Below are 14996 nucleotides of genomic sequence, written 5' to 3'. Positions count from 1 at the left end.
TTCAGCATGTACATTAACAGTCCTCACAGTCATTTCAGGGATTTGATATTCGACAGTATATACTGCTGTAATAAAAGCAAAATACTGCGGATGCTGGAAATCTGAAACAAAAACGAGAAATCCTGGAAATACTCAGCAGGTCTGGCAGTATCTGTGGAGAGAGAAGCAGAGTTAACGTTTCAGGTCAGTGACCCTTCTTCAGAACTAGCAAATATTAGAAATGTAAAAGGTTATAAACAAGTAAAGCAGGGGTGGGGCAAGAGATAACAAAGGGAGAATGCGTAAATAGGACAAGGTCACAGAACAGCTGACCAGAAGGTTGCTCCAGGACCTTCATAACCTTTTACATTTCTAATATTTGCTAGTTCTGAAGAAGGGTCACTGACCTGAAACGTTAACTCTGCTTCTCTCTCCACAGATGCTGCCAGACCTGCTGAGTATTTCCAGTATTTCTTGTTTTTATTATAGTAAATACTGCTGGTCTGACTGCTGACTTGTGCACAAGATGTTCCTCAGGGGTTGCATTAGGACTTGTGGAACTTGTGAAATTGCGTGGGGATTTCAATTTGGTCAGGGGGTGCATGCAGATCTATTCATAAGTTTAATGATCTTGACTCTATCAATGTAGGGGCCTCAAAGAAACAGATAAAGAAAGAGAATAGAATATGAAGGTAAACTAGCAAGAAACATCAATACTGATTGTAATATTTCAAAGATTGGCCATTTACATAGTTTACAGCAACTATACATTCCTTCAAGGCACAAAAACCTCAAAAGTAAAGGCAGTCAACCGTGGATAACCAAGAAAGTTAAGATTAAAAGAAAAGGCCTATAAAGTTGCCAAAGATAGTAGTAAACTTAAGGATTAGGAGGATTTTAAAATACAGCAAAGGACGAAGAAACTGATAAAGGGGGACTAGAATTTGAATGTAAGCTAGCAAAAAATATAAAAAGACCGTAGAAGTTTCCATACATACTTAAAAAGGAAATGTTTGGCTAAGACAACTGTGGGTCCATTACAGGCAGAGTCAGGAGAATGTATAATGGGGAATAGAGAAATGGCAGATAAGCTAAATGATTACTTTGTGTCTGTTCACTGAGGAAGATACAAGAAATCTCCCAAAATTAGAGATCCAAGGGACTAGGGAGAATGGGGAATTGAAGGAAATTAGTATTAGTGAGAAAGTTGAATTGGAGAAACTAATGGGGCTGAAGTTTGATCAGTCACCAGGACCCAATATTCTACATCCCAGAGTATTGAAAGAGGTAGCTATGGAGATAGTGGATGCATTGGTGACCATCTTCCAAAATTCTATAGATTCTGGAGCGGTTCCTGCAGATTGGAAGGTCACAAATGTCACCCCACTATTTAAGAAGGGAGGGAGAGAGGAAATTACAGACCTGTTAGCTTTACAGCAGTCGTTGGGAAAATGCTAGAATCTGTTCTAAAGGATGTGATAAATACACACTTGGATAATAATGATCTGATTGGGCATTGTCAACATGGATTTATGAATGTTTGACAAACTTGGAGGTTTTTTTTTTTGAGGATGTTACTAACAGAATTGATAAAGGGGAGACAATGGATGTGGTATACTTGGATTTTCAGAAGGCTTTGGACAAATTCCCCCATAGGAGGTTGGTTAGCAAAATTAAAGCGCATAGGATAGGAGGTAATATACTGGCAGAAAACACAGCAGGAATAAACAGGTCATTTTCAGGTTGACAGGCTGTGACTAGTGGGGTACTGCAGGAGTCAGTACTTGGGCCCCAGATGTTCACAATCTTTTATCCCTCAAAACATTTAAAGTCAGTTTGATGCAGTTGCAAGTGTTTGCAAGTCATTAATTGTTGAAATTCGCTGGAGAAGGAAAGCATCACCGACTGTTGGAGTTAAGACTACAGACTGTTGTACTGTGGAAGAACCTTTTTGTCGCATCGGACGGCTGTGAGGACTTCAAGCAACATTGGACTGTAAATTTGCAAGGACTCTAATTTTTCTATTTTAAGTGTTGTTTATATCTTCCTAGTGTTTAAGAATTTAGTTCTTCTAATTAAAGAGTTAATTTGTTGATTTAAAGACACCTGGTTTGGTTAGCCTCATTCGGGGGTTAATAGATGGTACAATTTGGCTGGGTCTTTCTTTAATTTGGAAATTTTAAATGGCGATCTGTGGAGCAACTGGATTGAATTAACAGTGCACTTTTGATTAGAGATACAGCACTGAAACAGGCCCTTCGGCCCACCGAGTCTGTGCCGAACATCAACCACCCATTTAGACTAATCCTACACTAATCCCATATTCCCACCAAACATCCCCACCTGTCCCTATATTTCCCTACCACCTACCTATAGTAGTGACAATTTATAATGGCCAATTTACCTATCAACCTGCAAGTTTTTTGGCTTGTGGGAGGAAACCGGAGCACCCGGAGAAAACCCACGCAGACACAGGGAGAACTTGCAAACTCCACACAGGCAGTACCCGGAATCGAACCCGGGTCCCTGGAGCTGTGAGGCTGCGGTGCTAACCACTGCGCCGCACCACCACTTCTCCCATCACAATCAGAATCGTATATTTTGATTGGGGGATTGGACTGGAGCAGTCGTTCATAACACTTGCCATAGAGTGAGTGCAGCGGAGGTTCACCAGACTGATTCCTGGGATGGTGGGATTGTCCTATGAGGAGAGATCGAGCAGACTGGGCCTGTGTTCTCTGCAGATTAGAAGAATGAGGGGCAATCTCATAGAAACTTACAAAATTCTTAAAGGGATAGACAGGGTAGATACAGAAAGGATGTTGCCCCTGGCTGTGGGGTCAAGAATCACAATCGCAGAATAAAAGTGCAAGCCATTTAGTACTGAGATGAGGAGCAGGGACTTCTTCACTCAGAAGGTGGTGAATCTTTGGAACACTCTGCCCACGAGGGTGGTGGAAGCTTAGTCACTGAGTAAGTTCTAGGCAGAGATCAATAGATTTCTAGTTGCTAATGATACCAAGGGATATGGGGATAGTGCGGGAATATGGCGTTGAGGTAGACGATCAGCCATGATCTGGAATTGCGGAGCAGGCTCGAAGGGCTGAAAGGAACAGGAGTAGGCCAATGGTCCTAAACCAAACCTTTGCACAGGGCCCCTGCAAGGTAAAGACTGCTTTCAATGTTGCTTCCCTTTAAGGTCCTTACTACTGCTGATGAATTAAAAAGTTTTTGAACCACTTCCAGGTAGGCTGTAAATGCATATTTGTGTAACAGTTCAACTTCACTGACGACAAAGCAGAAACATACTGTTTTCCTTTTGAAGTTACTTTTCTGGAAAGAACATGCAGACACTTGCCATTGCATTTACTGCCGCTTTTCTTCATCTTACTCTCTCCTAAACTAAACAATAAAGTTCACACACCCTAAATATACGCTTTACATGTTTGTATAGCATAATGCACTGCCCCACTGAAACCTTGTGATGGTTGCTGCCTCCAGGCTAACTTTTAAAAGGGTGTTTATGATTTACTTCCCCTTCCATTCTTGGACTCCCATTCACTGCCCCCTCACAGCATCATAGCTGAAACTGAGAATTCAGCAGCAAGGCATCAGATATCTATGGCTTTCTCTAAATTATGCCAAAAAACTTGATCACAATAAATCCGAGTGGGAAGGGGGTGGAGGAGAGAGGGAGAGAGAGAGAGAGAGAGAGAGAGAGAGAGAGAGAGAGAGAGAGAGAGAGAGAGAGAGAGAGAGAGAGAGAGAGAGAGAGAGAGAGAGAGAGGGTGTACAAGCAAGCGGGAGCGTGACTTATCGAGCAACGGGATCTAGTTTCCACCTGGGATGGAAAATGGTGTCTGGCTAACATCTCAGCATGGTTTTTATGAAGGGTAATTCATGTTTGACTAATTTGTTAGAGTTCTTCGAAGATGTAACAAGTAAAGTGGATAATGGGGATCCCGTACATGTAGCATATCTGGCCATCCAGAAGGCATCTGATATGGTGCCGCACAAAAGGTTAATACACAAGGTAAGATCACATGGGGCAATTTATTAGCTTGGATAGAGGATTGGCTAACCAACAGAAAACAGTCGGGAAAAATGGGTCTTTTTCTGGTTGGCAAGATGTAACTAGTGGGGTGCCACAGGTTTCAGTCCTCGGGTCCCAACTATTTACAATCTATATTAATGACTTGGATACAGGGAGAGAAGACACGATAGCAAAATTTGCAGATGACACTAAAATAGGTGGGATAGTAAGTTGCAATAAAGAAATTTACAAATGGATATTGATCGGTAAGGTGAATGGGCCAAAATTTGGCAGATGGCGTTTAACGTGGATAAGTGAGAGATTATCCATTTTGATCGGAAAAATAGAAAGGCAAATTATCTAAATGGAGAGAAACTTCACAGGGCTTCGGTGCAGAGGGATCTGGGTGTCCTCGTGCATGAATCGCAAAAAACTAGCATGCAGGTACTGCAGGCGATAAGGAAGGAAATGGAATTTTAGCATTTATTGCTAAAGGAAGAGAGTATAAAAGTAGGGAAGTGTTGCTGCAACTGTACAAGGCATTAGTGAGACTGCACCTGGAGTATTGCGGACAATTTTGGTCCCCTTACTTGAGGAGGGATGCAGTTGCATTGGAGACAGTTCAGAGGAGGTTCACTAGATTGATTCCAGAGATGAGGGGTTTGTCTTATGAAGAGAGATTGAGCAGTTTAGGCTTTTACTCTCCAGAATTTGGAAGAATGAGGTGCAATCTAATTGAGGTATATAAGATGATTAAGGGGATTGACAAAGTAGACGTAGAGAGGATGTTTCCTCTGGTGGGGCAATCTAGAATGAGAGGTCATAGTTTTAGGATAAGGGTAGCAGATTTAAAACAGATAAGGAGAAATTACTTCTCTCAAAGGGTCATGTGTCTGTGGAATTCACTATCCCAGAATGCGGTGGATGCCGGGACATTGAATAAATTTGAAGAGGAGATAGAGATTTTTAATTAGTAATGGGTTGAAGGGTTATGAAGACCGGGCAGGAAAGTGGAGTTGAGGCCGGGTTGAGATCAGCCATGATCGTATTGAATGGCGGAGCAGGCTCGAGGGGCTGAATTGCCTACTCCTGCTCCTAGTCTTACGTTCTTAAAAGACAGCACCTCCCTTAACACTACTCCATAGCATCAGCCCAAATTATGAGTCCAGGGGCTGAATTTTCAAAACGGCGTTGGGAACCCAACACTGGGTAATTTCTGGGTCCCAACCCCAAGTCTTGTCTACGTCAATCAGGTGATGCCATTTTTATATGTTAACACCCTAATTATGCAGGAGGCGAGCTTAGCACTCAATTAGTGACACCAAGCATCTCCAGAAGGTGGGAGCTGTCTGTACCGTGCAAGTGGCATGATGGAGCCTGCCACTGCCTTGTCGAAGCGAGTAGGTAGCTCCTTACAGGACCAGCTGCATAAAAGACACATTGTTGAAAGATTCAAATTTAAGTTAATGGCCACACGCATCAGACCGCTAAAAGTCAATGGCAATGAATTTGCTAAAATTCAAATTGAAAATGGCAGTCCCGACCTCGCCAGGCATTTACGAAGTTCCTCCAGGAGCTTAACGGGCCGCTGGTTGGAGGAGAGTGGGTTCCCCATTCCCCGTCCTCACTTTAAAAGTTGGGACTCTGTTCCGGAGGCGTCAGGATCCAGGAACGCCCTCCAGGACCACGATTTTTAAATTGTGTCCACACCCTGTCCTGACCTCACTGGCACTTGAAAATCTGGCCCCCAGTCTCTGGAGTTGGGCTTGAATTCAGTATCTGCTGACTCGAAGAGAAGAGTGATACCAATGAGTCAAGACTAACGTCAATAGGCAACATGAATGGAAACCAAGCATTTGGTTACATTGCATACATCCATTCAAAAGAGAGGGGGCAAAATGAGCAATTACGACTCCTTGTGTGTTTACTCCCCTTCCTTTGTGATTTTCTCAGCCAGCTGTCAATACTATTTCCTACTATCAGTATACTCCGATTGTGAAATGCTAAAATTGATCTAAAAAACAATGGCAATTGTTCCCTGATAACATGACGGATCCGTGCACCATATGGCCGGCACGAAATCATACAGAGCAGAAAATAATCTTGGATTCAATCTGTTAAATTAATCCGATCTCAGACAGGGAAGCACTGGCATCAGTACAACTGAATTCAGGGGAGAAACAGCCACCCAGGGTTCCTAAACCAATGACTGCTGCTGAAAAACAGAAAAAGTACACTAATAGTTCTGGGCTTCGCTGTGATATTCCCAAAAGAATAACATAGCACCATGACTGAGACTAGCTTTCAATTCCAGATTTTTATTAATTGATTTTTTTTTTAATTCCACCAGTTACAGCCCTTCATATCAAACAAAATTTAAAACTGTAGTCATTCTCACAAAGACAGTTGTGACAGAATCTACCTCTCCCAGAGGCATACCGAACAGTCCCAAGAAATTAATTTTCCACCAAAAATACATACAGTGCATTTAGGAATCTTCACATAGTGTATCACCAGTCCAAGATAGGAAGGGAAGCCAGGTGCTTCATGAGGAGCAATGCAAACTCAGACAGCTACGCTGTGCTATTCCCATGCAGAGAATAGCATTAGCAGAGACTTGGGAGCGCATAGCGTACCACTGCTCTCAGTCACATGGTGCACACACAGACCAGAAAGACAACTACGAACAAATTCCATCCTACAATAGCAGCTCCAACACCAGGATTTGAGAATCTTTTTTTTTTTTAACATTAACACTCAAAACTATTTTGATGTGAGAGCACGAGCAAGAGAGCGAGCTAGTCTTTCTCTCTGAAAGGGGTAGAACAGCAGTAACAAGATACTCATAGTACCATTACTCGGAAAACTGGACAGTTCCTTTTCAGGTCAGTGACTGGAAAGCTCCAGTGACTAATGAGACAAGGGAGAGCTTATAAAAGACATTTCATCTGGGCGGCACGGTGGCGCAGTGGTTAGCACCGCAGCCTCACAGCTCCAGGGACCCGGGTTCGATTCCGAGTACTGCCTGTGCGGAGTTTGCAAGTTTTCCCTGTGACCGCGTGGGTTTTCGCCGGGTGCTCCGGTTTCCTCCCACAGCCAAACACTTGCAGGTGATAGGTAAATTGCCCCTAGTGTAGGTAGGTGGTAGGGAATATGGGATTACTGGAGGGTTAGTATAAATGGGTGGTTGTTGGTCGGCACAGACTCGGTGAGCCGAAGGGCCTGTTTCAGTGCTGTATCTCTAAATAAATAAAAAAATAAATCAATCTTTGACATACTGAAAAAGAAAGCAGTTGAATGTCATCACCCTTAATAGTAGCTACAATTTGTTGCCTCTTTCCCATCTTTAGTGTGCTTTTTCTTCATCCAATTAAGCAGTCCCTCGCAAAGAAGGTGCATTTAAAGCTATTCAAAGCATTGTTTTTAAACCAGTTTATCTCATTCTAGAAAACTGGCTGCACTCAGCATTTCATATTGCTGTAGAAGGGGAGCATTTCATCACAAATCCTGAACAATTACAAATCCCTTTTGCACTAGCACAGCCCCCATTTAATACATCTACTGACCTTGTTAAGCTTTCCCAGTGATGAGATAAGGTCTGCCCACTCACTGGAGGATTCAAAGTTCTTCAAAGCTTTATCAATTGTAGCAGAATAACTTCGATATCTATAATCATTTATCAAATTTAACTCTTCTTGGTCCATCTTTCTTTCTCATAGCAGCTGACTCAACCCTGAGAACAAAACACAATGAACAAAGCAGGTAAGTTTTATGGCAACCACTATCAGATGGCACATGCAAAAAGTAGTGAACAGATATAATTTAATTTAAAACAACATTTTGTTAAAGATATGCTGGTCACATGACTTAGCAAAGAAATGAAAGAAAAATGCATTTAATTCCAACAATTTTAAGGAACCAACACCACAGTTATGCAGTATAGGTATATTATACTCGAATGGTGCTGTGCAAACTGCCATCAGCAAAAGGTGCACCAAGAGAAAACACCCCACCTTAATGGATTGTTTGCTGCGTGTCCATCATCTTTCATAGATGGAAGGATACCAACCAGTGCTGTGCAACCTGTATAAAGTGATTTTAAAATGTAATTGCAGCCAATGCAAAGCTGGCTTCTTAAAAGCTTAAAAAGGAATGCACACTATTGTCAGGAATTTTTTTGATACAGAATCATTTGACACCAGACGAATGGGACACGAACTTTGGTAAAACGTGCAGTTTGGTGCCCATTTCTATGCTGCTGCATCACATGCACATTTATCAACAGATTTCAAATAATACAAACATGTAAATATTACGTAAATCAAAGCCATTGAAGTTTGGGAGAAAAAAAAACAAAATCTCAATTTCACTTACGAGCCTTTTCTGCCATTCCAGTTTTCGACTCTAGCTTTATTTTTACTTTCCCTTCTCCTTTAAAGACAATGACTCATGCTGGCCCACAATTACGAATTGCCCATTCTTAGCAGATGACACTCACTCAGCAGGCCATTACACCATGTGGGAAATCACAGCAGAACCCCAGCCTGCCCTTACTGTGCCAACAATAACAGCTATTGTTACTCAAGAAATTCCCTGACTGCTCCCTCTAACCTGAAAATTGTTGTATGATCGGCTGTTGCATTAAAGTCCTTTTCTAATTTTATTAATTGAAAATTAATAAAATGTCACACTTCGTTAACAGAACACTTTCCAGCAGAAATTCTCCATTTCCAAATAAAGTGCTTCCAGTACAAAGAACAAAGAAAATTACAGCACAGGAACAGGCCCTTCGGCCCTCCAAGCCTGCGCCGATCCAGATCCTCTATCTAAACATGTCGCCAGTACTGCTATAGCCAATATCTTAACTTAGTATAGATCAGCAATCAAGCCTAGAAGATCAATGATCTGTGTAGCTTAGTACAACACTGCACAGTACATTTACCCAGTGATCCATCATGTTCCTAATGGTGTAAAAAAAAAATTCCCATACAAATTCCCAAAACACAAAAACAATGATTTTCTTACCAATAGCTACAGGTCAACATTCAATACATATGCAGCTATTGAGTTATCAAAAGCAACAAAGCATAACATTTGCTTGCATGCAGTAAGAGACACCTTTTTGCCATCTGAGCAAGTCGTTTTGCTTTTCAGGACGATTTAACCATACAACTAACTGGGAGAGCCAGGTTGAAAGGATGCACGGATTAGTGACGTGGCTGATAAAACCCGAGTGCTGATTCAAAATACACCACATCAATATGTGGCTGTTTTGACAATGCAAAAAGCAGATTTACAAAGTCAGGCATTTAAACACATCATCAGGTTAACTGATATTTAGCAAACACTCACGTTCAGAGAGTCCGGATGGTTAAATCAGAGGTGATATCACTGTTACTTTTGGACTGAAAATGTGTAATTCTCTTTCTGTGCAACCGAACCATGGGTAGACTGTTGAAGACCGAGTTTTTTTTTAAGTTCAAGGTGAGATGAAAAAAACCCATGTATAAAGTAAAAAAAAATAGATTTTCAAGCCATGCAGTCTTCAGGGATCCCAGGTGACTGAATCCCCATATGGATACATTAATTGACCCCATTAACAATCATCTCAAGTAGCCTTGTCAACTTGCTATGTCACTTCATGAATTTGAAAAGCACTGCAGTAAGATTGCTGAGAAAAAAAAGCCAGTGAACTCACTGACTTACTGGAAAACACTAATTGGAGACCTAAAAATGGAGAACAGCATGTAGAAGAACAATTGAGAAAACAAGGGTAATAATCCATTTTTAATCTTACCTGCTAAAACACTGTTCAACAGTTGTGCACTATGCAAATGAACTAATCTCATGGGTTGCATCTAAACTGGAGGGGCACAAATATCCTGGCTGCGAGGTTTGCTAGCGTCACTCGGGAGGGTTTAAACTAGTGTGGCGGGGGGGTGGGAACCAGAGCAGTAGGACAGCAAGTGAAATAAATGAAGGGGAACTAGTAAATAAGGCCAGTAAGACTAAGAGGAAGAGCAGGCAGGGAGATGTTGCGGAGAACAGCGGGACTGGTGGTCTGAAGTGCATTTGTTTCAATGCAAGACGTATAACAGGTAAGGCAGATGAACTTAGAGCTTGGATTAGTACTTGGAAATATGATGTTGTTGCTATTACAGAGACTTGGTTGAGGGAAGGACAGGATTGGCAGCTAAACGTTCCAGGATTTAGAAGCTTCAGGCAGGATAGAGGGGGATGTAAAAGGGGTGGGGGAGTTGCATTACTGGTTAAGGAGGATATCACAGCTGTACTGCGGGAGGACACCTCGGAGGGGTCATGCAGCGAGGCAATATGGGTGGAGCTCAGGAATAGGAAGGGTGCAGTCACGATGTTGGGGATTTACTACAGGCCTCCCAGCAGCCAGCGGGAGGTAAAGGAGCAGATACGTAGACAGATTTTGGAAAGATGTAAAGGTAACAGGGTTGTAGCGGTGGGTGATTTTAACTTCCCCTATATTGACTAGGACTCACTTAGTGCTAGGGGCTTGGATGGGGCAGAATTTGTAAGGAGCATCCAGGAGGGCTTCTTAAAACAATATGTAGATAGTCCAACTAGCGATGGGGCCGTACTGGACCTGGTATTGGGGAATGAGCCCGGCCAAGTGGTCGAAGTTTCAGTCGGGGAGCATTTTGGGAACAGTGACCATAATTCCATAAGTTTTAAGGTACTTGTGGATAAGGATAAGAGTAGTCCTCGGGTGAAGGTACTAAATTGGGGGAAGGCTAATTATAACAATATTAGGCAGGAACTGAAGAATTTAGATTGGGGGCAGCTGTTTGAGGGTAAATCAACATCTGACATGTGGGAGTCTTTCAAATGTCAGTTGATTAGAATCCAGGACCAGCATGTTCCTGTGAGGAAGAAGGATAAGTTTGGCAAGTTTCGGGAACCTTGGATAACGTGGGATATTGCGAGCCTCGTCAAAAAGAAAAAAGGAAGCATTCGGAAGGGCTGGAAGGCTAGGAACAGACAAATCCCTTGAGGAATATAAAGACAGTAGGAAGGAACTTAAGCAAGGAGTCAGGAGGGCTAAAAGGGGTTATAAGAAGTCATTGGCAAACAGGATTAAGGAAAATCCCAAGGCTTTTTATACGTATATAAAGAGCAAGAGGGTAACCAGGGAAAGGGCCGGCCCACTCAAGGACAGAGAAGGGAATCTATGTGTAGAGCCAGAGGAAATGGGCAAGGTAATAAATGAGTACTTTGCATCATATTCACCAAGGAGAAGGACTTGGTGGATGATGAGCCTAGGGAAGGGAGTGTAGATAGTCTCAGTCATCTCATTATCAAAAAGGTGGTGGTGTTGGGTGTCTTGCAAAGCATTAAGGTAAATAAGTCCCCAGGGCCTGATGGGATCTACCCCAGAATACTGATGGAGGCAAGGGAAAAAATTGCTGGGGTCTTCGCAGAAATCTTTGCATCCTCGTTGGCTACAGGTGAGGTCCCAGAGGACTGGAGAATAGCCAATGTTGTTCCTTTGTTTAAGAAGGGTAGCAAGGATAATCCAGGAAATTATAGGCCGGTGAGCCTTTACATCAGTGGTAGGAAAATTATTAGAGAGGATTCTTCGGGACAGGATTTACTCCCATTTGGAAACAAATGGACTTATTAGCGAGAGGCAGCATGGCTTTGTGAAGGGGAGGTCGTGTCTCACTAATTTGATTGAGTTTTTTGAGGAAGTGACAAAGATGATTGATGAAGGAAGGGCAGTGGATGTTATCTATATGGACTTTAGTAAAGCCTTTCACAAGGTCCCTCATGGCAGACTGATACAAAAGGTGAAGTCACATGGGATCAGAGGTGAGCTGGCAAGATGGATACAGAACTGGCTCGGGCATAGAAGACAGAGGGTAGCAGTGGAAGGGTGCTTTTCTGAATGGAGGGATGTGACTAGTGGTGTTCCGCAGGGACCTTTGCCGTTTGTAGTATATATAAATGATTTGGAGGAAAATGTAGCTGGGCTGATTAGTAAGTTTGTGGACGACACAAAGGTTGGTGGAGTTGCGGACAGTGATGAGGATTGTCAGAGGATACAGCAGGATATAGAGATCGGTTGCAGACTTGGGCGGAGAAATGGCAGATGGAGTTTAATTCGGACAAATGTGAGGTAATGCATTTTGGAAGGTCTAATGCAGGTGGGAGGTATACAGTAAATGGCAGAACCCTTAGGAGTATTGACAGGCAGAGAGATCTGGGCGTACAGGTCCACAGGTCACTGAAAGTGGCAACGCAGGTGGATAAGGTAGTCAAGAAGGCATACGGCATGCTTGCCTTCATCGGTCGGGGCATAGAGTATAAAAATAGGTGTCCTGTTGCAGCTGTACAGAACCTTAGTTAGGCCACACTTAGAATATTGCGTGCAATTCTGGTCGCCACACTACCAGAAGGATGTGGAGGCTTTGGAGAGGGTACAGAAGAGGTTTACCGGGATGTTGCCTTGTCTGGAGGGCATTAGCTATGAGGAGAGGTTGGATAAACTCGGATTGTTTTCACTGGAACGACGGAGGTGGAGGGGCGACATGTTAGAGGTTTACACAGTTATTAGCGGCATGGACAGAGTGGATAGTCAGAAGCTTTTTCCCAGGGTGGAAGAGTCAGTTACTAGGGGACATAGGTTTAAGGTGAGAGGGGCAAAGTTTAGAGGGGATGTGCGAGGCAAGTTCTTTACACAGAGGGTGGTGAGTGCCTGGAACTTGTTGTCGGGGGAGGTGGTGGAAGCAGGTACCATAGAGACGTTTAAGAGGCATCTTGACAAATACATGAATAGGATGGGAATAGAGGGATATGGACCCCGGAAGTGCAGAAGGTTTTAGTTTAGGCAGGCATCAAGATCAGCGCAGGCTTGGAGGGCCGAATGGCCTGCTCCTGTGCTGCACTGTTCTTTGTTCATGCACAAAATTTCAAGTATGTTTTTTTAGTGCCTGCCATTTCAGTGATCCTTATAATACCCAACCCAACTAGCTTGCTTCCACACCCTGTTACTCAAACAGAAATTAAACCATTTAACAATCTATGTTTAGAAATAATTGTCATGCCATCACTTTAGATAACCATGTTATTCTAGAAAGTGCTAGGCCTAATTTAGTCTATTTTTTTCTAATTTTTCCTTTGGGAAGGATCTTGGGACATTTTTCTACATTTAGGGTACTTATGCAATTTGCTGCCAATGCTGATTCCATATCTGTACAAGTTCACAATAGTTGAGGGTTCTTAAATCAATCTCACCTCTCCTAGCGTTGGGGACAGAAGGGAGGGTCAGGGAGAAATCTGCCACATTCACACTCTTGATCACTATGCAGTATCATCTGCTCAGAAGTTCACTCATGTGACATGAAGGAGAGGGCCCTGTTATTATTATTCCTATCAAACTATGTTAATGATCTCACAATCTGGGTTCATATAAATAATGGTCAATTGTGTGGGTTACTGTGGAATCTTAACCCAGCATGAGACACTGTGCCAGAGAAGAAATTGGGGGTGGAAAAAAAAAAACAGAACTCAACAAGCATAAAAGAAAAAGTGTGGATAAAGTATTCACACAAGTATCTTACATAGAAAAAAAAGTCATGCAACTTATTGCATAAAATAACCTGGTAAGACTACAAATCCCAATATGTTTCAACTTAAACACATCAGTATCAGTTTTGGTCTTGCATCATTGGTTCTACCTTCATAGCCTGCCTTGTCATATCCTTTATTTAAAATTCACCAGCGGGATAATACCAGCAAGACTCAGAGCTAGGTTCTGCAGTCAGCAGCAAAGCAATGGCGCTCACCAATGACCTGGAAGAAAGCTACCCACAAAAATCTAGTGATTTCTGTGGCACAGAATACCCCTTTCCTGATGCCAGTTTAAATCTGGCACCAAGCGAAGGGGATCTCCAGACATCCAGCAGTAGTGATGTCAGCAAGCAGGTTAAGCAGCCAATCTCATTTAAGGATTCTCTCAGATCGCAAACCAGAAAGTTAAAAGCACTCATCATCCTTCACATTTAATTTAAAATTTTCAGATAGTGAAATAAATGATTGTGATTAGACTAAGATAGAAGCTAAAATAAAGATAAACAAATTTTTCAAAAAAATATATTTTTTAAAATGTGTACTTTAAAAAAAAAAATCACTGGAGAAATTTGACATTCCACAAATATAAAATTCAATTTTCAGGGTCAGTGAGGGTGTTTAGCAGTAATTATGAAGTTAGAACACCCGCTTGACTGTGCGTATGCAGTCTGTTGTCAGTTTCAGTGGAGTGATGATGGTTAATGTTAACAATTTCACTGCCAGTGCGACACAAAATCTGGACTTTGAAGAAGATTCTCGATCAAAGGAGCAGTCTGCACCAACTCACTAAGCATTTTTACAAAAAAACAGATTTTGAAAGTAAGGAGCATGTACTTATCCCCACACCCCCTTTAAAAAGCTAAATATGGATTTCCTTACATTATCTTCTATACCCAAAAAAACTCATGCACCAACAAAGCAATTATTTACAAGTTCCTTTTGAACTCTTATTAACATCAGTTTGTGCAATTGTTTTCACTGCAAAGTAGAAGCAGCAAGATGATTTTACAAGGCCACATTTTTAAGTACAATATAACTGCCAATTACAAAAAGGCATATCATGATAGACCCACAATATGACACTAATCCTCAAAAATGACAAAGAATCAGTTACTTAAAGGCTACATTGTCTGAATCTGATGTGCAGCCAGAAGTAAAAAAAAACTAGAGTGTAGGACGATCTGGGAATTCAGATAGATAACATTGCTAAAAGTAGCAGCACAAATTCATAGGAACATAGGAGTAGGCCATTCAGCCCATCAAGCCTGCCCCGCCATTCAATACAATCATGGCTGATCATGCACTTCAATGCCTTTTTCCCCACACTACCTTCATATCCCCTTATGTCATTTGTATTTAGAAATCTGTCAATCTCTGCTTT

At 42.1% G+C, this 14996-nt stretch overlaps 1 protein-coding gene across 3 annotated transcripts in view; it reads right to left on the bottom strand.

Annotated features, from left to right (window-relative positions):
- Positions 1–14996, bottom strand: part of dop1b (DOP1 leucine zipper like protein B) — a 151365-nt gene that overhangs the window by 117731 nt on the left and 18638 nt on the right. For all 3 annotated transcript variants that reach the window (XM_068041145.1, XM_068041144.1, XM_068041146.1), the window contains exon 2: positions 7579–7745. In XM_068041145.1, the coding sequence (XP_067897246.1) occupies positions 7579–7716 (138 nt within the window). In that variant the 5' untranslated portion in view covers positions 7717–7745. The remainder of the gene's footprint in view (positions 1–7578; positions 7746–14996) is intronic.

The sequence above is a fragment of the Heterodontus francisci genome, chromosome 10, assembly GCF_036365525.1.
Source record: "Heterodontus francisci isolate sHetFra1 chromosome 10, sHetFra1.hap1, whole genome shotgun sequence".
Classification (NCBI taxonomy): Eukaryota; Metazoa; Chordata; class Chondrichthyes; order Heterodontiformes; family Heterodontidae; genus Heterodontus; species Heterodontus francisci.
Note: the sequence above shows the minus strand (reverse complement) of the source record. Positions and strands in the feature narration are given on the sequence as shown.